Source organism: Aulostomus chinensis, chromosome 24, assembly GCF_037954235.1.
Source record: "Aulostomus chinensis isolate RoL2024-O1b breed Wild chromosome 24, RoL_Achi_v1.0, whole genome shotgun sequence".
Classification (NCBI taxonomy): Eukaryota; Metazoa; Chordata; class Actinopteri; order Syngnathiformes; family Aulostomidae; genus Aulostomus; species Aulostomus chinensis.
Genome location: NC_141343.1, coordinates 14,092,331 through 14,118,699, shown reverse-complemented (window position 1 = coordinate 14,118,699; position 26,369 = coordinate 14,092,331). Strand labels below are relative to the sequence as shown.

At 41.7% G+C, this 26,369-nt stretch overlaps 2 protein-coding genes across 4 annotated transcripts; one reads left to right on the top strand and one right to left on the bottom strand.

Moving 5' to 3' along the window:
* The first annotated feature begins 810 nt into the window (after window positions 1-810).
* leap2 (liver-expressed antimicrobial peptide 2) lies at window positions 811-4,865 on the top strand. The gene is made up of 3 exons (XM_086197705.1): window positions 811-1,044; window positions 1,657-1,844; window positions 3,321-4,865. The coding sequence occupies exons 1-3, from the start codon at window positions 967-969 to the stop codon at window positions 3,373-3,375; spliced, it is 321 nt and encodes a 106-aa protein (XP_086053831.1). The 5' UTR covers window positions 811-966; the 3' UTR covers window positions 3,376-4,865.
* Window positions 4,866-8,227: 3,362 nt separating this feature from the next.
* On the bottom strand, window positions 8,228-26,332 carry phka1a (phosphorylase kinase, alpha 1a (muscle)). 3 transcript variants are annotated; one of them, XM_086197057.1, is made up of 35 exons: window positions 26,032-26,332; window positions 23,967-23,984; window positions 23,562-23,720; window positions 23,430-23,477; window positions 23,164-23,332; window positions 22,396-22,478; window positions 22,235-22,315; window positions 21,362-21,460; window positions 21,131-21,277; window positions 20,792-20,845; window positions 19,874-19,996; window positions 19,683-19,778; window positions 19,486-19,593; window positions 19,295-19,373; window positions 19,057-19,191; window positions 18,735-18,844; window positions 18,501-18,645; window positions 18,307-18,385; window positions 17,516-17,688; window positions 16,084-16,245; window positions 15,307-15,401; window positions 14,968-15,116; window positions 14,729-14,882; window positions 14,495-14,653; window positions 14,280-14,409; window positions 13,587-13,688; window positions 13,371-13,486; window positions 12,856-12,891; window positions 12,339-12,374; window positions 12,056-12,085; window positions 10,988-11,032; window positions 10,680-10,841; window positions 10,299-10,352; window positions 9,496-9,696; window positions 8,228-9,424 (listed from the first exon to the last, which is right to left on the bottom strand). In XM_086197057.1, exons 1-35 carry the CDS (start codon window positions 26,107-26,109, stop codon window positions 9,251-9,253), a joined length of 3,789 nt encoding a protein of 1,262 aa, XP_086053183.1. In that variant the 5' UTR covers window positions 26,110-26,332; the 3' UTR covers window positions 8,228-9,250. The 3 variants fall into 3 exon arrangements, with proteins under 3 accessions (XP_086053183.1, XP_086053184.1, XP_086053185.1); XM_086197058.1 differs by lacking the exon at window positions 23,967-23,984 and having other exon boundaries at window positions 26,032-26,331; XM_086197059.1 differs by lacking the exons at window positions 12,056-12,085; window positions 12,339-12,374; window positions 12,856-12,891 and having other exon boundaries at window positions 26,032-26,331.
* Window positions 26,333-26,369: the final 37 nt, after the last annotated feature.

Below are 26,369 nucleotides of genomic sequence, written 5' to 3'. Positions count from 1 at the left end.
AAATTGAACCAGACAATCTTTTAACCTTTGTGCCAGGGTCCTAACCACCCCGTCCAGTTTGACTGCTGGCAGGAGGTACAGACAACAAGGCGTTGGTCCACCTCGTAACTAGACGTTCCATTGTACTTGATGGAATCTGGAGTTATCTGGACCTGGTTTATGTGAAACTACACCCCATTTTTAGGTCCGACATCTGGGTATATAAGACCTACACACCATCAAACCTACGTGATGCGGCTCTCGCACACAAAATCTGGACTTTCCACAGGTCTAGACTCCGCTTTTGTTTCTGTGATACTATATTTCAACATATCAAACAAAGGTTTTGCAGGAGTCACGAGCCCGGGTTGTGTACTGTGAACCTGCTTATATAAACCACGCCCCCTTGACTTTATACTCGCCCAACGTTGTATAAGCGAGATTTCCTCATATTGGGGCCACAGACTTAATAAAGCCTTATGTTAGCGGGAAGGGAAACATGCACACACGCACACACACACACACACACACACACACACACACATTGAGCTGGTTGGCTCTTTGTTGTCGTTTAATGCTGGCCACATGTGCTGCTTTGGTGTTTTCTGTATACATGTGAACATTAACACAGATGAAGACTCATGTTGAGGAAATGATGGCTGGTTCCCCGCCAACAAGCCAGGACAGAGAGACAGAGAGAGACAGAGAGAGACAGAGTCAAGACGATGATGATGATGATGAAGGTGGTGACACAGCCTGGACTCTCTCTCCTCCCCTCCAGCCTTCTCCCTCCTGGGATCAGGGCCTGACTATATAAAGGAGAACCCAACCTTCCTGCAGGCTCACAGCTGAGATCCAGCAGTCCTACCTCCTCCCTGACCAAGACCACAAAAGTTTGAGGAAGTTTTGTGGATTCAGGAAGCCCCTGGTGAATCCTGCAAAAAAAAAAAGAAGAAGAAGAAGAAGAAGAAGAAAAAGAGCATAAAGATGCAGGAGAAGGGCGTCTTCACCCAGAGGGGATCGGCAGTAGCGCTCTGCCTGGTGGTGCTGGTCCTGGCTCAGCAGGTGGGTCGGCGGTCTCAACGGATGGACGCAGAAGTCTTGACTTTTAAAAAGTTGCGTAACACGTAACTGCGATGCCAGATGCTTTATACTTGTAAAAGTCAAATAATCTACCAGTCCAGGAAGCTAAATTTACTCGCTGGAGACCTTCGGAGATAAGATTATAGGAGGTGTGAAATAGAAAAGGGACGGCAGTATTTCGAGACCAAAAATGTAGAAAAAGGTAACGTGTAAGAAATATGTCAGAAATAAGCCAATGCAGTGATTTTACTAACAACAAGATTGCATTAAAAATAGTAATAGGTGTTTTATACTTGTAATATACCAAATAAATGTACTTGTGAAGAGTAACGTACCCCAAACAAAAACAGAAAACTAGATTTTTGACTGGAAATTAGACAAACAGATTTAATGTCTTTTGCAGTGTGTCTGAGTTAAAAGATGAAACCGCAATTCCGCGGTAAAACAACTGATGAAGTGTCAGAAAAGTTGAAACCTGAAATGACTTTGCTGACATTCTCAGAAGAGTAGATGTTTGGACGCATACGGACATAGTTCGTACTTCTGCTTCTCTCTTTGCTTTCGAACTCATATTTCTGTTTCTGTGTCGTTCAGGTGTTCGCAGGTCCCCTGGGCTCTCAGATCCGGTCCGGTTCTGACCAGAGTTCAGATTTAAGGGGGACACACAGCATCAAGACTCTGAAGAGAACTGCTCGAATGACCCCGCTGTGGAGGATCATGAACAGTAAACCCTTCGGCGCGTACTGCCAGAACAACTACGAGTGTTCCACAGGACTCTGCAGGTACCAGCTTCACAAACAGACCCCGAGTAGTTAAAGTTCTGACAAGCTTTTATCTCCCTACTTCATGATGTGAGTTAATATTAAACAATGTCCTCTGTCCCAACTCCTGGTCAACTCTTTGCGTCAAACTATGACCCTGGAGGTTGAGAGTCAGGACCCGTCAAAGGGTTCCCCCTAGTGGCCGTTTACGAGTGCGACCAGAGCAAAGGAGGGAACTTGCGGTGTCTATATTTAGTCAGGAAGTCCTTGTTGGTGAGGTGGTGGACAAACAAACACAGCACCTGGAAACCACGGGGGTCACACTTCACGTGTGAGCTCAACAAGGAGATGTGCGTCCTTCTAAAGAAGTTTAAAACCTCAAAACCCAAGCTGGGGTGTTTTCTGATTAAAACTCACCAAACCTCAACTACAAAACCCACATCCCAAGTTAACGTTTGATTTGTCACTATTTTAGCAGTTGAGAAATTGGATTTTGGCCTTCAGATTTCCTGGACCGGACAATCAATGTAACCTTTGAATTGTCCTTTGGGTCACGTTTCAAGTAAATGACTTGGTTTTTATACACTAAATCCCAAAAAGTTATATAAAACAAATAGAAATGACTTGGAATGAAATTCACAGGGAGGGTGTCACACACAGTTTAGTGGTTTATATATATATATATATATATATATATATATATATATATATATATATATATACAAACAATGGGGTCTTTTTGACAAAGGGGTACAGCAAGTACACTCATATGAAGACATCACAAAGGTTAAAAAAGAACTTTTGTTGGCAAAATGTGATAATTGATAAAATAATAACCAGTAAGAAAACAACAATCACACTGAAGGTAAAAACTGGTGCTTTCCTGTAGCAAAAACAGAGGGTGCAGAAAATGACAAGTCACTACCACCATGCCTGTAGCGCTGAGCCGACACAGCCTTGCCTAGTCTGGCGTTCGTCTTCCTCATCTCGCCATGCATTAGTTCACGTAGCCTAGCCGAATCTGGCATTAGCCCTCCTAGCCTAGCTTAGTCTCGCCTTTCCAGCCTAGCTTGGTCTTGCACTAGCCTTCCTAACCTAGCTAAACCTTGGTCTACATAGCCAAGTCGAGTCTGGCATGAGAATCCAAAGTATAACCTTGTCTTGCGTAATCCTTCCAAGTCCAGCCTAGCATTAGCCTACATAGTCTAGCCTAGCATTAGCCTACATGGCTTAGTCCTCACTGAAGTTTCAACAGAGCCTCCACGTCTACCTATCCCCCGCTTCAACCAAGTACTCCTCTGTCTCTTCCTCTTATTTTTTCAGAGGTATAAAAATCAGCTGCCTCCGTGTTTGTTTTGCGACCCCGAATGTTTACGTCATCTGTTAGCATTGTTAAAGTCCTCCAGTGTATCTGGCACTAATTGCCACGCTAGCAACTGTTAGCGAATACATGAAATTTGTTCTCACTAATTTGTTGTCGCTCTTCTCTTTCATCAGTGCGGGTCACTGTTCCACCGGTCAACGCTCGCCATCAGAACCCGTGAAGTACTAGACTCACGAGAGTGGCCCAAGTCCTTCTGAACCACTGGGACACCACCACATCCAGGCTTTTTAGATTCAGGATTTTTGTATTTATATGTGCCAAATGTGTTTCTGACATCTCAATATGACCATGAAAGGAAAAGTGTTCTCCACCTGAAACGTTTAAAAAGGCAATAATGATGGAGCGGCAGGAGGTTGTACTTTCAGGCCTTCTTTGCTTCCCGACATCCTGAGACCGTTTCCTGGTAGTTTACCTTCAAGAGCTGTTGTCCGACGTCTTCCAGTCACTGTAGGAGTGAAAGTTAAAACAAAAGGAGCATTTTTAATCTCTACGGGCCTTGAAAAAGTTTTATTTAACGATTAGAACACACAGTTTTACTGACACTGTGAAAACCTTCGAACATCTCACAGCGGCGACGCCGTTTATCAGTTGTTTTTATTACAATGAAGCAGTAGACCGTTTTAGCGGCTCCTGGCCTTTGTATGTTTGTCCCCGGCCCCGTCAAGATAACGTATCATTTCTTGTGCTCCGTAATTGTCAGACCAATGATGGAAACAAGTTTAATCTCTGCTGGATGGGCGCCGTTCTTGCTTTTATCCTGTTTAGCACTCACAACGCTTTTAAGAACTCGCCAAAGCTGTTATCTTTAATCCAAAACAGAAACTGAAAAGACTAGCTTTAATGTTAGCGGCTAATTGGTTAAACTGTGACTAAAAGATAGAGGAAAAGGACATAAAGGTTCAATGAAAAAAGAAGTAGGTGACACAATAAAGTTAAAGAGCACAGGTCCCTGGAAAAAAAAAGAAGAAGTTTTCATGCGAAATTTAAATTTTGTGGACAAAATTTTGCTAATTCAGAATCACAATTAGATCAATACATCAAAATTTCCATTACACTTTAGGCTTTTTTTTAAAAATGTTTTATTTATTTACCATTTGTTTAAACATCAAAATTTCACTCATTTGCATCATTTCACTACTTTTTTTTTTTATTATGTTGTAATGTTTTAAAATAATCAATCGTACAAACTTTCTTTTGGTCTGGGAAGTTTTAGACATCAACCGGCTCAGACAATCTGAAATAAGTAACCATTAACAGGAGTGAAATATTAGCAGTGGAGTTTTTCTATCCTGTAAATCTTTGCACATCGTGAGAATTCGCAAACAAATTTAAGCGTAACTTAACTTGAGGGGTGAACCATCATCCAGGCCTTTTGTTTTTTTGATTTTTCTTTTCCTGCAGTTTGTTGCCCGTCTGTTTATCTTGAAAAACAAATGAAATCTTAGATTTCATTTCCACTGACCTGCACAGTTTACTTGACGCACAGAGCAGGCGGTTAACGTTGCTGACTCAGCATGTTTTAGAAATGTCTGAGTAGGATTGCACTTTTAAAGCCAAATTATCTTCGTACTGTTGACTCATTGTACTGCGTTACTTTTGTGGAGAGCTGGAGCAGAATAAAGCTTTAAGGGGGGAAAAAAATCCCAAAAAACTGTTGTGCACGTTTGATTATTTTGGTCTTTTGTTATCATTGAAAATCAATGAAATGTCATTAACATATCCATCGTACCAGGGCAGCCATTTTGTATGATGACTTACCACAAGTGTCCACACACAGAAAAACAAATGTTTTTTGACCAGTTTTTAGAAATGCGTACATTTTTCTCCATCTTGGTTGTTTTAGCAGTCAGGAACAAACCAAAGCTGAGGAAACCCCGGAGCAAAGCTAACGTTACGCTAGGCTTCGGAGCCGTTGAGGTGTGCTTTGATCTGAACACACTGATGGAGAACGTTCCTGTGTTCCACTTTCAGTACGAGACAATACTTCACGTATCTCGAGGAATGTGTCCTCTTTTTCTAGCTTTTTCATTCTTAAAATTAACTCCAAAGTGAAATAACGAAGTTACTCTTTTTTGTGGAAATGTGATTTAAAAGCTGCATGGAAACAATCCCAATTGGTGGCGTTTCTCTTGCTCAGCAGGTTCCTCCCTCGACATCACGTTTTAGTGACGACTCGTTCCCGCTCGGGCGCGGCAGCGCTAATCTGAATCCCCTGGAACTGATCCCGAACAGCCGAGGCGACTGGCGTTCTCTGACTCACTTGTCTTAATTCTTTTGGCATTAACTCGCAGATTCATGTAAGATGACGTCTCCATGGGGAGTTTCCCCCCCGTCTCAGAGAATGTGCAGAGTCAGCAGAAACGTGAATTACTCCGGAGAGAAGAAATGAATCTAGCATGTTTGTGAAAGTGTTTCTGTTTAGGCCGTGACCATGGTTACTGGCTGGGTTTGGAGCTCTGGAATCCTCGAGGGGAATTTCTTCAAATTCAGCACAAAGGTCCACTGGCGAATATTTGGGTGGTTCGGGTCCAAACACAGTCGCCGCATACATACGTCGTTATCGGTCTCATTCTTGTTAGACTGATAACTCAGGAATGACTTGATATAAATTTGGCACAAATGTCCACTGGGACTCATGGGTGAACTGAGAAGATTGGCGGTCAAAGGTCAAGGTCGTCTCACGGAAACACATCATCTCTGGAATGCCTTGAAGGAATTTCACCAAATGCGGCAGTAAAATCCATTGGAACTCTAGGATGAGTCAAAAATCGAGGACGCTCTTCTTTTACTGGTGTTGTGATTAAACTAGAAGGGACCCAAAGAAAGAAAACTTCCTCTTTTCACTTGTTCCTCGGTCCAGGCCACCATCTGTCTCCCCAGTTAGAGGAAAATGTATTGTTTCTAATTCTTTTGACAAAATAAATCTAAAAAAAAGGCGTAATACACATTTTACCAATACATTTCCATGACTTCCATGAATTTTCATAACTGTAGGGTCTGTTAAAACATAAATAATAAACAGCAAACCAAGGAAAACTTCACCAGCATACTAGAACATACTAACCAGCATACTGACCCACTGCTACGCTCATGGCAGCTAAGCTAACTGATAGTAAGCTGCGTGGCTACAATAGTCAACATAACGCACAAACTTTTTGTCCATCATTTCAAGAGCCAGACAAATGTACAGATACCCCTCACTCCTCTCCGTGTGTATTACTGCTAGTTAGCTTAGCTGCAAAGAATGCTAGCGGCGGGTTGTTTTAGCTTGTTGTCTCAAAAGTCCTCCATTACACTCTCCTCCCAGATGCTATTTGTCTGTTTCAGTGGAACAAAGTGAAAAATTGGCAAAAAATTCTAGAGACGCTATTTTAGTCGGATACTAACCTGGAACTTCTGCCATTCTCTACCGCTAGCGCCCATCCACGTGCCACTGGCAGCTAAGCTAACTAGCAGTCAGCAGTCCGGCTCAAAAATGACAAGCTGCGTGTTTTTATACCACAAACAAAAACAGACCACGTACAGCCTTTCAAAACTTCTTCTTTGGGGCTAATTTACACAATTTTTCCAGCCTTATTCATTTGGTGGAAATCACTTTTCTATGAGTTTTCCATGACATTGAACGTGCCATGACTTTTAACTTGCCAACAAATTAAACAATGCACCTAAAAACTTATTAGCTGGTTTAAAAACGGCATTAAAAGGAAACGTGCAACTTCTCAAATCCACTTTGACAAGTTCCAACAAGCATTTATTGACTGCGTAGCATGTAGGAGGTGGCGAGCGTTTTGCTGCGGTGCAGGGAGCCATCGCTCAGCTGGTCATTGATCTGTCAATACAGCAGCACAGTTCAAACATGCCAACAACGCTCCTCTGCATCGTCGCCGCCATCAAAAAATATCTTTTTCCTTTCAATGTTTTCAACCTCACTTTATGTGCACTGTCTTTTGTGTGTTTACCCCCCCCCCCCAGCTTGTTCTGTGTGACATGGTCACATGACCTGGTGTCTTTAAAAAAAAAGACTGGATTAAACACCATAGCAGGACTATGCCTTTATTTGGTATTCAGCTCATTAATGTCTGAAATTGATTGCTCTAAGTTGCTACGTAACATGACTCTGAAGCTATGGGGGGGGGGGGGGGGGTTTGCATGAAACTATTCATAGAAATAAAATATAAGGGGAAGTAAAAGAGGCGTGTCCTATATTTCTAGGCTGGTTTATCAACTGATGCTGATTTGGAGTCCATTGGTCACGTGACTTGAAAGCTTTTGAGAAATATGAAGGTGAAATATCAAAGACAGTCCAATAAAAAGAGGCGTGTCCTGTGTTCTGCATCTGTGACGAACATCTGGTGTGGATTTGAGTCCCCTGGTCACGTGACATGGACGCGATCGAAAATCACTGAATTTGGAAGAATACAAAAAAGCCTTTCGGACAAAAATATGCAATAAAAAAGGGGTGTGTCCTACATTTCCAGTCTGTTACTATCAGGTCCAGCACAGGTGGGTGATTTCTATTTCAGTGTAAATGACTGCGCGCGCACGCGCACACACACACACACACACACACACACACACACACACACACCAGAGCCGTTCGTGGTACTACAGCAATGGTGATCAGCTCAACGGCGACTGTAACACCTTGTACTGGTACTTCAAGTTGTGAAGGGGAGTCAAAGGATTCCTTCAGTGTGTCTGAGCTGAACTGGTCGAGGCAGATGGCCGCCCAGCGAGCGTTCTGTCTGTCAGTAGGCGGCTTTTTGTCGCTGGAGCTGCCTTATTGTGCACCGTTTTATGAGATACTCTTTCGTTGCGATTTGGTGCGAAGGAAATAAAAAGGATTTTCTATGGGTAAACGAAAAACTGAATCAAAGCTTAAAAGTACATCAAATGAAGCGACGGAATCTTGAGTTGGAATTCCATCAAACAATCCAATAACGTGGCACAGGAATTCCCTTCTCATCACAACAACAAAAAACCCCACTCAAAACACAAGTTGGTTTTTTTTTCAGTTTTATTAGTTAGTCCATGATTATCAGAACTGTGGCGCTCATCCAGTACCTTTCAATCCCACTCCAGCGCCACAGCTCCAAATTCCCACGTACTTTTATCGTAATCCTGTCAACAACACCTTCACTTCCTCCTCACAGTATCCCGGACGATGAAAACACGTGTCCAAAAACAGCGTAAAACTGATCAAACCGACAGCGATCATTGTGAAATAATCAATAACATCTGAGTTACATGCATCACTGCATCACATTCACTAGTAACTATCAAGTCGTACAGTATTTTACTGTAGTACAGTACATGCTGGGACGTGTTACGTTCTTTACGTGTTAAAACATGAACGTGTTTTTGCTGACTACACAAGTTCAGTCTGCTATCTGAAAAGTAGAAACACACTTCGGCAGTTTCACACAAAATTCTTTCTCAAGTGCATTAAAGGCCTTTAGATTTGTTTTCATTCAAGAACTAGAAAATAAATAATCTACGTTTGTAATTGTTTCCTACGTGTTTCTTGGCGTTAGATGAGCTAGCATACATGTGGCTACAAATAACGTCAAATAATTGATCAAGCGCTTTCCTGCTGGGGTCGTAAAAACAAATTCTTCCCACACAAAATGTTGATCAGTCGTAGAAGTTGAACATGGAGGTGTTTTGGTTGCTCCAAAGAGGTTTTCTGTTTCATGATTGTTTGTATTTCATAAATCCCATGAGAAACGTCACCGAGGTACGACTCATGTTACAAATCCCCCAAACGATTAAAAGCGCATCAGTGGAACACGGTGACGTGTTCTACCGTTACAACGGCCGTGGTTCGTTTGATCGTGTTCTCCGCGTTTTTGGGAGAAATGAGCCCGTTTTTTTTTTTTTTTTTAGGGCCGGTCACAAGGTGGTGAAGTGGAGAAGGAGAACAACCAGGATCCCGTCTGTCGTTTCGCAGGATTTGTCGAGAAAAATAAGAACCCACATTCCTCTCAAGTTTCTGAAACAAACGTGTAACAGATGTGGCTTTTACGTGACTACAGGCGTCTTCTCACTGCACGGCACACGACCCGCTAGGCAGGAAGTCTTGCACGTAGACGGCCACGGCCTTGGTGAGGTAGGTCATGCTCCCGAAGCGGCCACTAGGGGCGCTATCGTAGAGCAGTCTGCACACTCCGGTGGCTGGGTCCGTCTCCAGGATGTGCGGCTCTGCTCCCAGGTCGGTCTGCAGGAGAGACCAGAGTTAGGGGGAGAAGTGTGGAGCGAGTCTGGGAGTGACTGGCTGCAGCAGTGCACCTGATCCTTGTGGAACATGTCGTTGGCGATGTGCACGATCTTCTCCACGTGGATGATGGAGCCGATGCTCTGGATGTCCACGTCGGCCAGCATGGTGAGGACCAGGATGGCCTCCACCAGCAGCTGGCGGTACTCGGGCTGGGGGACGCGATTCAGAACAGTCTCCACGTGGACGGAGAATTTGATCTCACCGGGGGTCATCTGGAAGGGGGAGGAGTCAGACATAAAAACCTTAAGAGTCTTGACAGAATTCAGCACTAAGGGTTCATGTTCAAGTATCTGTTGGCTACTCTGGCTCCCCCTGCTGGTGACATCTTCACAAACAATCACTGAGCAAAGGAAACGAATGAAGGCGTATTTAGACCTAAAAACACCTTACATATTTGTAGATGAGCTCCTTAGACCTAAAAACACCTTACATATTTGTAGATGAGCTCCTTAGACCTAAAAACACCTTACATATTTGTAGATGAGCTCCTTAGACCTAAAAACACCTTACATATTTGTAGATGAGCTCCTTAGACCTAAAGGGTTTCTGAGCACTTTCTTAACCTCCTCAGCCTCTGTAGAAGATACGAATGGAATAAAAAAACTCCAAGATATTTTACTTCTTTGTAAAAGCCTCACTGTTCGTGAATAAACCTAAAATGACATGAACGTCGCTTTAGGTTGAAACTGGTTAAAAAAAAAAAAACACTTAAAATGTCCTTAAATCTATAGGCTAATAGGATTGTGTGTAAAATGTGTTCTGCTGATGTTTATTTCTGTGTGTGTGTGTGTGTGTGTGTGGTGTGATGCCTCACCTCTCTGGTGGTTGAGGAGGGAAGGACGAAGCCCTCTATAGACAGGCCGTGACACTGGAAGACAACGTTCACATCCTCGTCGTGTTACAGCGCTAAAATACGCACCATTTTTACATTGAACTCACATTTTTTGTTCACGTTGGTGAACGAGCAGCTGTCTTACCTTCCTAATCAGACGACCAAATCACCGGAAAACAAAAACACAAATGCAAAAATCATTTTTTTTTTTTTTTAAAGTCCTTAGAAAGAAACAAAAAATCTGACCCAACTCTTGAATTTTAGCACAAAATCAAATAAACTGTTGGACACAATAATCAGTTTTATCTCCAGTGGGGAACAAAATCTTTACAAACTCAAGCGTAAAACTCTGTGGTGACTCACTTTCTGTAGAATCTTCCAGACCTTCTGATAGAAGCCAACGGGGACTCGGTTTAACGCTCCGTCCAGACGCCTCCTGCGCAGCCACTGGCCGTGTCTGGTATCCTTGGCGACGGGAATGCTCTCTGGGATGTCCAGAGACTCGATTGATGGAAGTCTGTACCTCTGAAAAGTCAAAGACATAAAAATAAAAAAAAGAGAATGAAATCACTTATAATTCCATTTGTACCATAAAAACCCATCAATTTCCCTCCAAAATGTTTTTACACTCAAATAAAGCAGCATCAGACATGAGTGTTGAAGATGTTTACCCCAGACTCGATGTTTTCTAACTCCAGGGAGTGAGATCGCATTCCCTGAGAGCAAGAAAGGCAACAGAAAAGATGAGAAAGATTAAAAAAAAGAAAAGAAAGAAAAAGGTTGTAAATGTGAACTGATGACGGCTCCGCCCACTGATGAGCTGTGTCACAACATGCATTTGCATTGAATGGAAATCAAGAGGAAATCAGTCAGGCTCGACGATGGGACCACGGAACTGAAACGATAAAAACGTTAGCCAACAAACTTCCCACGCCAGCGAGATAAAGACACAGTACGTGGTTTCTCTCAATCCAGACAACAACAAGAGGATGACGTTTGGTGACATCATTAGGTCAGGTGGGATCATGGAACCGGTGGACGAGGTCATTAATACACATTCGGTTAATCTCACTTCAATCTTTAAAGAAAACAATTAACATCATCAGGCAGCCCCACGCTGCTATCAGTGCTCAAACCCTGTAATATCAGCACGTTATCACAATCAGCAAATATCGGTCACTTTTTAATATATTTAGGTCCAATAATTGGAACTGTGCTGGCTGAAAGTTTACACTTCTTTGGAGACTTGCAGTAAATGTATCATGTGTGGGCTTTTCTAAGGCTTTGAAGAGAAGACGACCCTTGACTCATCCCACAGCGGGGAAAATATTAATAAATAATGGCCAAATCAGGGGGAACATACGGATTTCAGCCTTAAACGTTGATGTGTTAATTTATTCAAACACTTACGATTTGAAATTAAATATCTGAAATACTTCCCAGCCAAAATGAGGGCGTGCGATTAATTGATTAATTCATTACAAGCAAGTAATTAATCAGATCCATTTTTTCAAATAATTGACAGCCGAGCTAGAAATGTTAGTCCACAACTAACACAAATATATAACATATGTTTTGTTGTTTTTAGACATTTTAATGTTATATAATTTACGCTAACTAACAGCTTCTATTGGTCCCCAGTAAATACAGATGGATTCTGTTATTCTTTTACTTGATATCAATTATTTCAAATTAATTAGCCCACAGGATGAAGTTGTTGTTACTGTTATTCTTGTCACCTTGCGAGGGGACGTCCCGGGCTGCTCAAGCTGGAAAGGAGAAATAAAACTTTCACTTTGCATTTTAAAAATATCTTCCGATGCACGTCCAAGATCGTTAGTGTGACTGCATGTTGAAAGAATCTTTTTTTTTCCCAGTGATGGACAATGTTTCAACAATGTCCATCAAAACAGTTTCAATTACTTCAGGTAATTAAGGGATGAAAACAAACACCGGCGCCATCAAATAAAATCAACTGCTCTCCTTTAAGAATCACATCTGTGAGTCGTCTTTCATCGTCACCTTAACCGAGTCTGTCACTGACACCCTGCGGTCCATCTGTAACACAGGAAATAGTCACAAAACACTAAAACTCACTAGTGCTGACTGATGGGTTGATTTGTAGAAATGCTTCTCCTGATCCATCACCACTAAATCAGTGTCTGAGGGATCAACAATCATGTCTTAAACAATCATTTGCGAATCTTTGCTCATTTTCCCATATAATCAGAACATTATCATCATTAATTAAAACACAAAAAAAAAGATCAAACTTCATGACGAATCTTCCCCTTTTCACAAAAATGACCAAATTTACATCACATCAGGAATGTGTTGCAGACAAACTGTGCTGAGCCTGCAACATAAAACATATCAGAAATAAATAACAGAGGTAAGATAATTGATATTCTCTCCCTAATTAGACTCAAAATAGATCAAATCAATCAATCAATCACTCTCAATCCCACCATCAAATAATCTCAATTGCCCCAACAACTGTCCGGTGATGTCAGCTGGTGAATTAGCACCATAATGTCACCTTACTGGGATCCGTCAAAGACAACCTGTGTTCCAGCTGCAAAAGGACAAAAATCTGTTGGACTAAAAGAACATTTTCAAAAGATTTCCTCCTCCTCCTCCTCCTTGTATCCTCAGTGTCACCTTTAAAGGTAAATAGTTCCACATTTAAATAAGAAAAATGGGGTTTATACTTCAAGAGCTGCCAAAGTTAGCAAAATGCGAACATAAATCATTTAAATGAACATGAGGTTTGTTGTTTACACTTCGGGATTAATTACTGTCCTCATATATAATTTCATTTTTTTCCCCCATCTCCCTCATACAACACACACATCATTGTACTCATGTCTTTGTGAGGACCTCCACTGACATAATGCATTCCCAAGCTCTTTATGCTAACCTTAACAACCACAACTAAATGTGAGATCCTAATCCTAACAACGGCCTACATCCGCCCTTCATGTCCTCACTGTGTAGGTGTCAAACTGTGTTCAGGTCCTCATGATGCAGCATTACGAGAACACACATTCCTACCATCTTCATATCGCTCTTCAGCTTGCTGATTCCTGCTCTCTCGCTCTTGGTGGCACCAACGTTACCCAACTGATGGATGGAGATAGCAGGACTGACGCCGGCCTCCATCTCTCGCACTGCGAAGGAAGCAAATACAATTCAAAACAAGCTTCCACCCAAGAAAGGTGAAGGACAGTAAGATTTAAAGAAGATAAATTAAATCTGTGCTGCACTGACTGCTGCGCTGCACTCCAAACTCCTTCCCGCTGAGAATGTGGTGAAGAAGGTTCTTCAGTTCAGAGGGATTCAGACTCATTAAACTCTCTGTGGCCTCCTCGCCTACACACACACACACACACACACACACACACACACTTTGTATTAACCATTTTGTTTGACAAAAAAATCTACAATAGTGAAGTTTTTTTTAAACAAGACTACAAAACATCATCGATTAACAGAAGGAGCACAGAGTTACAGCGTGAGCATAGCAATAAAAGAAGTGTTCCTTTATGAAGATTGTTTTGCCCAACAAAACCTTTAAGACTCAAACTTTTGTTCAGGCTATCACTATGGCCAATATTAGCAATCAGTCAGCTAGTACTCGTGATTAAGCAACCGATATTGGCAATTAATCGGCTAGAATTGGCAATTAACTGACCGATATAAACGATTACTGTTATTTCTCTATCTTGGGAGGAACAAGACGGAAATATTTTATAGCTGTAAACCCATAAATAAAGAATATTGGCTAATTCAGTGGTTATCTGAATTTTTGACTCCCTAGTATTGGATCTAATTGTTAGCAACATTCAAAAATGTAAAAAATCCCACGAGCTCTTGGTTGAAAAGACCCATGGTGATGCCAACACCTGGGTTAACACCTGGATAACATAAAAACTACTGAAACCCTTCCACTCCTCAGTTTACCTGAGCAGTTGAGGGACTGGGCCAGCTCGGTGGCCATGACTTGGATGATGAGTCCGATGCGGAGCCTGAACATCTCACTGAACAGGTTGGGCTGAGTCCTGATACTCATGGCCAGGTACACCATGATCTCCTAAGGGAGGGGAAAGAGGGACTGGATAAAGGAGAAGGACAGGCGGAGGACACATTCACAGATGTTTGCGGAGGAAGTGTCTCACCTGAGTGAGTATGGCCACACTGATGTTGTTGTCGCTGGCCTCGTCAATGAGAGCGGCCAGTTTGTCAGGCGGGATGGGGGCTGTGATGGTTTTCTCTCGGGGTTCAGGAGGTAGACCCACGGTTAGGTGCTTCTGGTGCGCCAGCAAATCAGAGCAGGCCTAAGCATGGATTCAAAACCATCAGAAAAGAACACTGGAAAATGCTGAAATAACTCTCTTATGTGTGTGTCCTACCGAGTCAAGCTCCTCCACTTTCTTCTTCAGAATCCCGGAGAGCATCCTGATCAGTCCCCAGTGTTTGAGTTCGCCTACTTTCTCGTAAAGGTCTGTCAGTAGAGATCGCACTGTCGAACCTTTACCATGAAGACGAGTATCCCAGTCCATACCTCTGGATAAAGGAAAACACATAAATTCAGCACGGAGGGAGAAAAATCAGAGAAAGCAGTTGAACTTTACTTGTTTGAGCATCTTACTTGTCTTTGAAGAGGATGTAGAGTATATCAGCCTGGTCCTGCAGATTTTCTGTATCTTTCAGCAACTGGACTAAAGCGTTGAAGTCGATGGCCCCACTGGCGTCTCGAGGGATACCGCTTTTTGTGGGTGTGACTGTCACCTCTGGAACCTGAACAGTTAAGATGGAAAATTAGCGTTAAATTCTTTTTCCGGTTTATCAACAAGGAATGGGAAACACTTCAACAGCAGCAGGTGGAACTGATTTAAATGTCGTAGGTGGGTTAACTTAAAACATTTGAGAATTCAGGAAGAAGAAAAACTCTCCACTCCTCCCGAGATCTGAAGAGGTACAAACACACCTGACATTCTGAAGGTGCAGGCGATTCTGGAAGATTCAGGTTGAGTGATGGCTGAGGAGACCGGAACAGCTTGTTGGGCAGGTACATGTTGACATCTGGACAAAGACAAAAAAAATGTCTGTGTTTGAGATATTGAAGGAACAAGCCAACATTTTGGGAATAACACTTACAGTACATTTTCTTCAGAGCTAGACAAGAAGCTAGAACCATAGAGACCCGTCTTTCATCTGTGCTGCATTAGGGAGCTGAGAGCTCTGTTAGCTTAGCACAATGTATGGTAGTGGATGGGAAGTGTTAGCAAGTCAGCAAATGCTCTTTTCTTCATAATGATTTTCAAAAAGGGTTTTTCACAACATTTGCGATGTAGTAACACGTTAAAATGATGAGATACTCTAATTTCAGAGTCACCCACATAGCCAGAACTACTTCCCTGACAGGGTGTAGTGATTTGAAGCAGTACTACAAAATTTTTGGCTCACAAACTAAACATTTGTTGATACTAATCATGGCCAACTCTGTACAAGAGAATGAGGAGAATTACTTCTGGAACCCTTTACTTCTGGAACTACTTCTTCAAACCCACATCCTGAATCGGATCTATTTAATGACTTTTGACAGAGGTATGCTAACATTTCCCATCCATTAGCATTCATTGTGCTAAGCTATCTCGCATGTGTCCCAGCTCTCTGATGCACACACAGGGGAGAGGGTCTCTATCTTCTTGTCTGGTTCCTGAAAGAATGGATAATAAGCATATTTCTATTTGGATTCACTGACTGTGCACGTTGAGGTCCTGGGCCTTGTTCATGAAAGACACCATCTCCTTCGTTTTGGAAGCTGCAGCCTTGAACCTGCTAAGCCCCCCGACCGGTCGTTTAACCTTCTTGGGGTTAGCGTGGGCCAAGAGGTGGTCCAGGTACTGAGCAAGGTCATCAGCCTCTGAAGAGGAGAATGGAGGTAGACAATCAAAGACAGGAGGGAAGAAAGAAGTGATACAACCAAAGATGGTGATTTTCTTTTTATCAACATTCTTTAAAATATCAAGATTAAAACACCACTTTCCAAATCTCATGTTTCTACTCACCTTCATTCAGGTCAACACTCGTGATAAAACACATATTGATACATGCACATCAACTCTGAGATACTTTAAGGCAGATTTTGCTTAGTTTAGTAATAGTTATAGTAACAGTATTAGTATTTTAAGGTCTTTGAACTTTAACAAATAAAACACAAATCATCTATATGATATTAAACAACTACAAAAATATAATTTGGTTAAAATGAGCCTTAAAGCTTAATTTCTTCTTAGAACTTCAGCTTTATCGTTCACAACAAAAGTGGCAGCATCATCAGCATAGTGAATGATCTGTGGAGGAATGACGTAGTTTTCAACCAAATAGGTTTTTAAACACTGGATTTCAGATTATGACTGAAAATAAACTCTGTAATTAAGCTAATGAGCTCAATAAGATTTGTTCAGAAAGATCAACTTCACAAATTGAACACTGCATTTATTTTTTCTGAGGGGAAATGCTGTTAGAAAGTTAGCATTATGCTTTGAAATAACTACTTAAAAAAAAAAAGGAAACTTAAATTGCTTGTAAATCCACACTGGCATATTTTAGGATGTAGAACGTAAAAATATCTTAAACTTGTGTGAATCACAGATTTTATTTCATAAATTTAACCTAAATACCACCACCTTTACAAGGAGCGAACCAGATGTTAAAAATAAATAAATACATACATAATTTACGGGTTTTAGGACGCATTCCTGCACCACTTACTACATGTTTGGAACTATTTTAAACAAGACAAGTTGATTTTTTTTGCAGCCAGTTAAGATGCAATGCTGAAGAACATGTTCTTCAGTGACATGCAAATAAAAGCAAAGCAGCAGTCATAAACCTTTTGGAGCCAAGAGGTTCCCAAATGTTCATGCAGTCTTGCGTTCTACTAGGTGGGTGCCAAGGCCAGAATCTTCTATCAAAGCCCTCTTGGCCCAGTCTTCCTTCCAAGTGAGAGAGGATGGTGTCGGGGTGTGAAGATCAATCAGAAGGTGATTAATACACTTTAGTTTCTGATTAGGTTTCTGTATTAATTGTTTAATATTTAAAGAGCATGAATAAGATAACTTCAGTGGGGTTAAGAGGAGAAATGTTCCTTCATCCATCCATCGATCCATCCTTCCCTGTCTTGTTCTTACCATCATCACAACGTAACTCATGCACGTATCCATCGCCGTCAAGCTCATCATCATCACCATCACCATACTCTTCGTCACGGGGCGCCATGCTGCCAGAACCCTTACCATCCAAGAAGCTGAGGTGGGCGAAACAGGAAGTAGTATAGAACTCTGACAACTTTCCTGTCTGGATCCTGAAGAGGAGACAGACAGAAGAAAAGAGAGGTCAGCAAAAAGCCTGACTTTCCTGAACAAACACGACAGTTATTTGTTACCACCCATGTTCACTAGCTAGCAGTCTACTTCCTCCCTGAGATTGTCCATATCTTGGCAAACAACTTCCATCTATCAATCAATGAAGGTAAAACTACTGGAAAACTCGTCCTGCATAGCCAGAAGTCCGACTGTCCAAGCACATGAGAAACATCTGACATACAGGTTTGATTTTATTTCTGTAAGCCAATCAAAATTGTCGGGGGCGGCACTAAGCTGAGGAGAAACGATGCCCTTGCAAAATAACCTCATGGTTAAACCATGCTCTAGTTTAGAAACCTGTGTTGGAAATTTGGCGTGTTCGGTTGCTCATAGCTAGCTGGCTAGCGAGAGCAGTGTTTGTTGTTTCAAGCAGCGAGAGTGAATTTAAAGAAAGCAGAACTCAAAAAGCGGAGGTGGAGAGTACAGACCGAGGACAACATTATATTTCTCATATTTATTTTCTTTTTTCTTGACAGTTATTGTGGATAAAATGTGACCCAGCATGTGTAACAATATTTAATAATACTGGTATAAACACAGAAAGTTTAAAAGCTCACCTTGCTCCTCCATAGTATCCATCCTGTAACTTCTTCAGTGTAGCCAAGACAGCTGGGTCCAGGTCTGAATGATCTTCAGCTGAAATGCACACATAAATCATAGAAAAAAAAGACACTTAAAACCAAACAGTATTTAAAATTTCCACTCTGGTTTTAGTGAGAAACCACATTTGTGCCTGTCTTTGAGCACTGACTCAGCATCGTCTGTGAGATGGGGAAGGTGACGGTGGGTCGTCCCGTCATCCTCCATCTCGATGCCAGGTAAGCGATTTCTGTCCTCAACATCTCCACAATCATCTTGTTGTCCAGCGCCAGGTAGAACTGTGTGTGGTCGATGAACTGGAGCGGGCAAATTACAAGACACCTAACTTACTATTAATGCTTGGGTTTCTCAATTAAAACTCTCTTTGTTTCCGTTTGCCACCAACCTGAGGAGTGAAGGAGAAGATGGTGTTTCTGATGATGTAGAACTTGGAGGTTCCCAGGACTCCTATTCTCCTGTAAGGACGTCCAGTCAGACCCAGCCGTGGGTTACGACCTGGGGCACAGACAGAAAACATCTCACCTCACATGAAGTGTCTTGATTCCATCTTTCAGTCCCTCATGCGACTAGTGTGGCTGCTGAAGTTGTAAAATATCTCTCAACTCTCTTGAATGTGTCGCATCAAAACAGTCGTGGTATCCTGTTGCAGCTGCATCTATGCGACATCTACTGTGGTTTGTGTTTGGAAGTGTTCTCAGAGGTTGTACCAAGTCTGGCGTAAATGTGACTGAGGACTCGAGAGGGCTGCACATGGATGGGATGGATGTCGGCCACAGTCTCCACATCAATACCGTTCTTCAACAGCAGCTCTTTAATCTCCTCTGTCTCTGCCAGGATCGACACTACGAGATGACGGAGACGGTCGGAGCATGAATGTAAAACCTTCATATGTTTAATGAATCCTTTTCATGGGGAAAAATTCAACATGTCGTCCGGAGCACTCACCCTGTACGACCACGTCAGGCTTGGGGATGGTGGAGAAACGTCGGTTGAGAGGGTCGATCTCTCCAGGGGCGAGAAAACCCTGAAAAAACATGTCAAAGCACCAAGTAAAAATCTGTCAGGGAATGTTACACACAAACAATTTATCGTGACAACTGTGGTCCTAGTTTTGGAAAAATACAACCATGGCTCACCTCTGACAGGAGCTTTCCCACAACATACAGAGACTGTCCCCATTTCAGCGGACATGTCCCCATAGGGACCCTCTCCACTGAGTGAGGGTTCATATACTCCTCCTCCACCTGTTGACAAATACAAGATCTTATTCAGGTGTTTCTGTCATGAGTTAAAAGTAACGTATACATGTATTTTATACATATCTTCAGCTCACCTTTTCTGGGGGGACACTGTAGAGTTCCGGGACCAGTCGTATTCCATCTTTCTGCTTGATCAGGATTCCCTCCAGAGCATCCTGGTATTCCTGAACCTGGACCAATTTTTTTTTTTTTTAAACCACTTAGTGTTTTTTTGGAAGCTCTAAAAAAAGTGTGCTGAAGCATAGATGAGACAGTTGTGAGTTACCTGTTCAGGGCTGTTGATGAAGATACCGTCCAATATGAGGTACGTCCAGAACAAAGGCCACTCGCACTCAATGTTTTCAAACAATTTCAGCTCTGCCGACTCGTAATACAGGCGGTTTGGATCCTGGAACATAGTCAAGAGGCAAAAAAAATTAGCAAAGATTTGCTTCTTGAGCCTTTTTCTTTACTTGTACTGGAATCTATGTGGAAGAATGAATATATTTTTTACACAGCAAAAAAACAAAAAAACAAAAAAACCAGCCAATTTTTCTGAAAATTGGCACAGGCATGTAGGGGGTGAAAAGCAAAGGATCGGTTCCACTTCCCTCAAAAATGAAGAAATAAAAGTGCACTGTTTAAATATAGTGGAGGTGTGTGCTCGTTTCATGATTTTTGTGGGTGTTATTGATTAGTTCGTCAATATTCCTTTACGTCTGTTTTGGTAGGCGACAGCTGATTTGGAGAACTACTGTCTAACATATCCAAATGCCCCTGCACTATCAACTCAATGACCTCTCTCAATTTCTTATTACATAAGCAGCAGTGTTCATGACACACAGCTCAGAGTGAGAACAGCCAACGGCTGTTCATTCACATTTCCACTCAGTGTATCAGGCACAGAGATATTGAAGCTTAGAAAAGGGAACGAAAGAGGCACATAGCTTTGGATTTCCTTAAACCATAAAAAGTTACACTTAAGTCCACTAATATACCATGTTCATGGCCCACTGTGGCCAGAACAACCTGAAAATCTGAGTAAATCCTCAGTCTAGAATGGTTCAGCTTTAGGGTTAGGACATACATGATCTACTCAGCCACCTGTGAGCTAAACTGGGGTTAAAAAGGGATGATGGGAAAACACAATAAATAGAAACAAAGACGGCGTCTTCAAAAACAGATTTTTTTTTTTTTTTAAAACCTCTTTTGGCGTCTTGTGTCCATCTCGGAGAAACCTGCAGCAGCCGTAGCGACCCTGAGATGACACAGAAACCAAGTCAGCATATCACTTTTAGATGGGAGAAATGAACAATCACCATGACATGAGGAGTTCCCCAGGGTTCCAGTCTCGGGCCACAATTATTCAGGCTCCCTGGTGTAGGTTTGTAGTTCCAGGGAAAATGTGCTGTTCCTATAAAGTATTTTAGCAACTACTCACGATAGATGACACAGAAATCTTCATATTTATTATAACGGATCAAAGCTGGACTTACAAATATTAGTGTTTTACATCCTGTACTGTAATGTACATGTACTACACCTGCAGTTTAGAAATGATCTCCTCCTTGGTCAGGTTGACGATGTTCATATCCTCCACAGCAAAGGCAGGGTAGGAGATGATGGCCAGCACGCCAGCATCCACCTCCTTAGAGATGGATGCTCTGGGTAGCATGGAGGTCAGGATGGACTGACAAGAGGAGAGGGCATCTCAAGTTGAATCAAAATAGTAAATTAGCATTACTGACATGAATAACATTGTGAGAATGTGTACTTGACAGTGCTGGATGTCATCAGCCAGGGCATGGACCACAGATCCAGGTCCTCCCTTTGCTCCGAAAAGGTTGAGGTCATCCAACGCCTCCAGAGCTGCCTGGAAGACACACAGCACCGACGCTAACACCCATAAAAAGTAAATCTTTTTTGTCGGTGTTTAACATAAAATCCAGGATGTTCTTTCTGGATGATGTATGTACATATTACAATGTACTCTAAGTACCACAGTATAAATGTACTGCGAGAATGTCATCCGGTGTTGCTACAGGGAATGTTCCGGCAGTGGTGCCTGTTTTCCAGCGTTTGCCCGGTGCCTATTTCCTGCTGCCAAAATTAACCTGTGTGTTAGTGTAGTAGTTGAGTACTGCGAGTACTGTGTTATTTCTGAGTGAGAGGCCATTCTGGGAAGAGAGAACCTGATACCTCCTGTACCCTCTGGGCAGCCCAGCGCTCGGTCAGAGGGACTGTTACATAAAATATTTAGAACTACATTTTTCTTTATCAGGGATTTGGATGTTTCTGTTCGATAGTTGGCATGGAAAAGTGCCAAAAGTGCTGAGAGCCCCACAAGCACCCATTTCAAGATAACGCGATTAAAGCACTGCATGTGGCTGCCGGATTATGTAGTTTTTCTTTTAGGGATATCAAGAAGATTTGATTCTTCTTTGTTAACATTCAGCACCGAGTCCTTCCCTCTGATCCTTAGTTTCCAGACTCTGGGTCATCTAAAGGTCGGTGTAAAGGCCGCTGGCGTGACCAGACACCGTCCACCCTGCCAAAGATATTTAATGGAGCACCTGTTCTGCTGCTGTGGAGGGAATTCCGTCAGCCTTAACCTCCTGGTACCTGTGGAACGAGTAGAAACAAGTACCTTGGCTGTACCGATAGAGCTGGCGTTAATCTCAGTGATGCCCTGGTTGGTTTTATCTCCTCTTTCCCACATCCCGTAATCCTGCGAGCAACCAGGAAAGACGAGAGTGAAACACAGAGAAGCTGAATTTAAAAATGCGGCTACTGGCAACAAACACTTACAGCCACTTTGTACGCCGCCTCGATGTAGAACATGAGATTCTGGACTACGTCCACTTCATCTTGTGTGTAGACAATATGAAGACCTGACACACACACAGAACCAGGTGTTCAACAAGGAGAACAACTCTAATGTTATTGTTGGATAGTAAAATTAACGCTACATGAAAAGTATATATATTCTTTAATTGTTCGAACTAATTTAACTACAATCAGACAAACAGGATTGAGAATACACATTTAGTAGGAATCTGAAGGACGACTAAACCAGACTTTAACCCTCAGGATTAGGTGGGATTATTAATTTAAACACATTTATATCCTTTTCAGTCGAATCCAGGATGTTACGGGGTAGCTTAATCACAGCGCCACCTGATGGTGACAGGATGTGGCATGTCGATATTTTGACGTTCAGCTCCTCAAACAGCTCAACCACATCGATCTCAAATTAGGCCAGAATCACCAGATGGTTAACTGTAAGGACTTTGTTTGGTGCCGTTACCACAGCGAGGCGGCCATGTTTTGTTTTGTTCTCCATAAAGAAGGAAGCTGTACTAACTTGAGTGCACACAACTTTATAAGTTGGAAATAAAATGAAGAGACTTGTGAAGTGAGACCCTAACAGGGTTCCTGCACACGTGAAACAGCTGCTGCTTCATAAAAACGTAACTCTGGATGAGTGACATTTGTCTCTGTCCAGAGGATTTATCAAAAAATAAATAAATAAATAAATAAATGTCTCTGTAATTAAATCTTAAATCTCAGTCCTACCAGACGCGGTCATCTGAGCCAGGAAGAGGAGGAACAGTGAGGTGGCGTCCACCTGTAGGTGACCCCACTGGTCGTCACCCACCACGGGAGCGCAGGTCCTGGTGTTGTACTTCGCATGGAGCGAGTCTGAGGTACTTCTACTGTATTTAAACTTCTCCACCTTATCCAGCTGTGGATGGTAAGCGCAGAGAGGCTTGATGAATACCTTGGAGTGCTTGTGTGTGTGATTGTGTGAAAGTACAGTCTAAAGAAAAAGGCCAACGTACCTGCCTCATGATGCACTGAAGGATTCCTCTCATGAGCTTAACCACACTCTGAAGATGAGAGACAGAGATGGATGAACACAGCACTCCTGCTCACACTCACACTCTCTCACACTCACACACACACACACCTACCTGCTCCAGTTCGTAGGCCTTGGCCTTGTCTTCGTCCCGGTCAGCATTCTTCCTGTAGGCCAGGCTGAGGGCCCACACAGACAGGACGCTGTAAACATTGTCCCGGACCCAAGCGTCTGGTTTATCGCTGCTCCCCGGAAGGAGACCGGTTACCGGATCCTGTCAAACACACGGAGAGGTCAAAGGTTAAGAAGTTTAGTGCAGAGGAAGCTTGTCGTTTCAAATCAGGTCTGAGAGAATTCAGTTTGGATTACGGAGGATGGACATATATATGTTGATCCTTCCAGTCTGAACTTCAGAGGAGGCAAAAATGAGAGCTGAAGCGAAGCAGTCAGAGCTCAGGAACTTGGCTTCAGTCGTTTTCACCAATCTCACTGATGGTGTCGCAGTTGATGGAGCACAAACCTCTGTTGCCGGGTAGAACTGGGGAATCGACACAGCAGGATTGACAATTTCGTCCACACCAGCTACTCATTTGGTATCAATTCATTTTGAATAAAACAAAATGAGAGAAGGTGAGTAAAGGCAACAGTGGTGCCAGTAGTCACAATATATATATTATATTAATAATATAATCTGTATTTTACACAATTTTATATTCTTGTAAAATTGAATATTATGAATGGGAAATACGCGTCATGTGATTTACAGGTAACTCTTTTCCCCCTTAAACATGATCATTTACCCATTAAAGAGTAGTACAGGTTTGATATTGGTATAATTAGCATTATAACAAAAAGTTTAGGTTTCCCTTATAAACAAAAAACAACAAGTAACATTGAAATTGTATCAAAAGTAGCAGTATCAAGAAAATGTTGTATTACCATTGGTACTGATAAAATCGTATCATAATGTATCTGTTTGAATTGCATTCGACCAAATTAATATCGCTCAAATTGCACTAAAGTTATTTTATCTGTAAAATCATATTTTTAATATGAATAATAGTTGTATAAATATTGCTATTGTTAAAATTGTAACAAAAAGTACCTTTATTATTACTTCTAACAGAGGTCAAATATTGGTGTTGTTCGTTATCGTAACATTATCAATGTCATTAACATTGTAAAAAAAATACAATGCATTGGTGTCATTAAAAGTGTAACAAATTATCGGTATCAATAAATTTGAAACAAAAAGTAATGATATGAGTATGTGTATCATTAAAAGTATGACAGAATTCATAGGTATTACAACTGTAAAAGAAGTATTGGTATGAGTATGAGTATCATTAAAACTAACAGAATTAATCTGTATCATTTAAATTGGAACAAAAGGTACGAGTGTGAGCATCATTAAAATTGTAACAAGCTGTACCAAAAATGACTGGATTGAGTATGAGTACCATTAAAAATGTCACAGAATTTATTGCTTTGATTACAATTGTAACCAAAAGTATTGGTATGAGTATGGGTATCATTAAAATTGTAATTGAATTCATCAGTAACATTACAATTTTAACAAAAAAGTATTGGTATGAGTATGGGTATCATTAAAATTGTAATAGAATTTATCATTAACATTACAATTTTAACAAAAAAGTATTGTATGAGTGTTGGTATCATTAAAATTGTAATAGAATTCATCAGTAACGTTACAATTTTAACAAAAAAGTATTGTATGAGTATGGGTATCATTAAAATTTTAACAGAATTTATTTGTATGATGAAAACTGTAAAAAAAAAAAGTATTGGTATGAGTATGGGTATCATTAAAATTTTAACAGAATTTATCGATATGATGACAATTTGAAAAAATGTTCTGGTATGAGTATGGGTATCATTAAACTCGTAACAGAATTCATTAGTATTGTTGCAATTGTCAGAAAAACTATTGGTATGAGTATGGGTATCAATATAATTGTAACAATGATCATTATCATCACAATTGTCATAAAAATTATTAGTATGAGTATCATTAAAATTGTAACAATTTATCGGTATGATCAAAATTGTTAAAAAAAGTATTGCTGTCGATATGAAAACATTGGTGTGAATAATGGCATCATGAAAATTATATTAAATATAAATTGACTTAATTGTAATAAAATGCACAGGTACCGTTAAAGTCGTAACACACAGAATTCATTTCGACGCTTTCATTGTCAAATTCCAACAAGAGTATTTGTGCCATGTGGAATTGTACAAGTTTGGTACAGCCCATCTCTGCTGCCAGGTGTGAACGAAGGTGTTCAAGATGGTGCCGTGTTACGATGACGACCAGCCATGTTTGGAAAAAACAAAGTTGTGCCAAAAAAAAAAAAAATCACGCTAACGTACAGGAGTTTACTTTAAAAACAACAATGAGACAGACGCAATAGGTGTGCGCCATCAACAGACTTTCGCAATACAAGAGCCGCAACTTCACCTTTCACGCGTGGCAACATGAGCAGGGCTGCACGAGCGCCGAACCACCGACCTGCCGGTTTCGTCTAATTAAGGCGATGTTGTGACCGGGTTTGCGCACTCACTTGGTGCCGCAGGATAGTTTCGTGCACTATCCGGGCATAGTTGTCAAGTTTAACGCCCGAGTTGCTCCTGCTTCTCATGGCGTCAAGTCAACCGTCCACCTCGGTAGTACAAGACAACACAAACTCGCTAAATCCTCGACCGGGAGCTCATTTCTCCCGCGCTTCAGTCCCGAAAGGCCCGTGGAACCGCAGACTTTCACCGCGACCACCGGGGCTGCCTGGTCGTCTACCAGCAGCAGCTACGGAACTCCAGCAAGTGGTGTAATCTGAAGCTACGTCAAGCTAACCGGCTAGCAGCGGCTCCAAACCGGATGTTGAGAGACGACGCCTTCAAAATA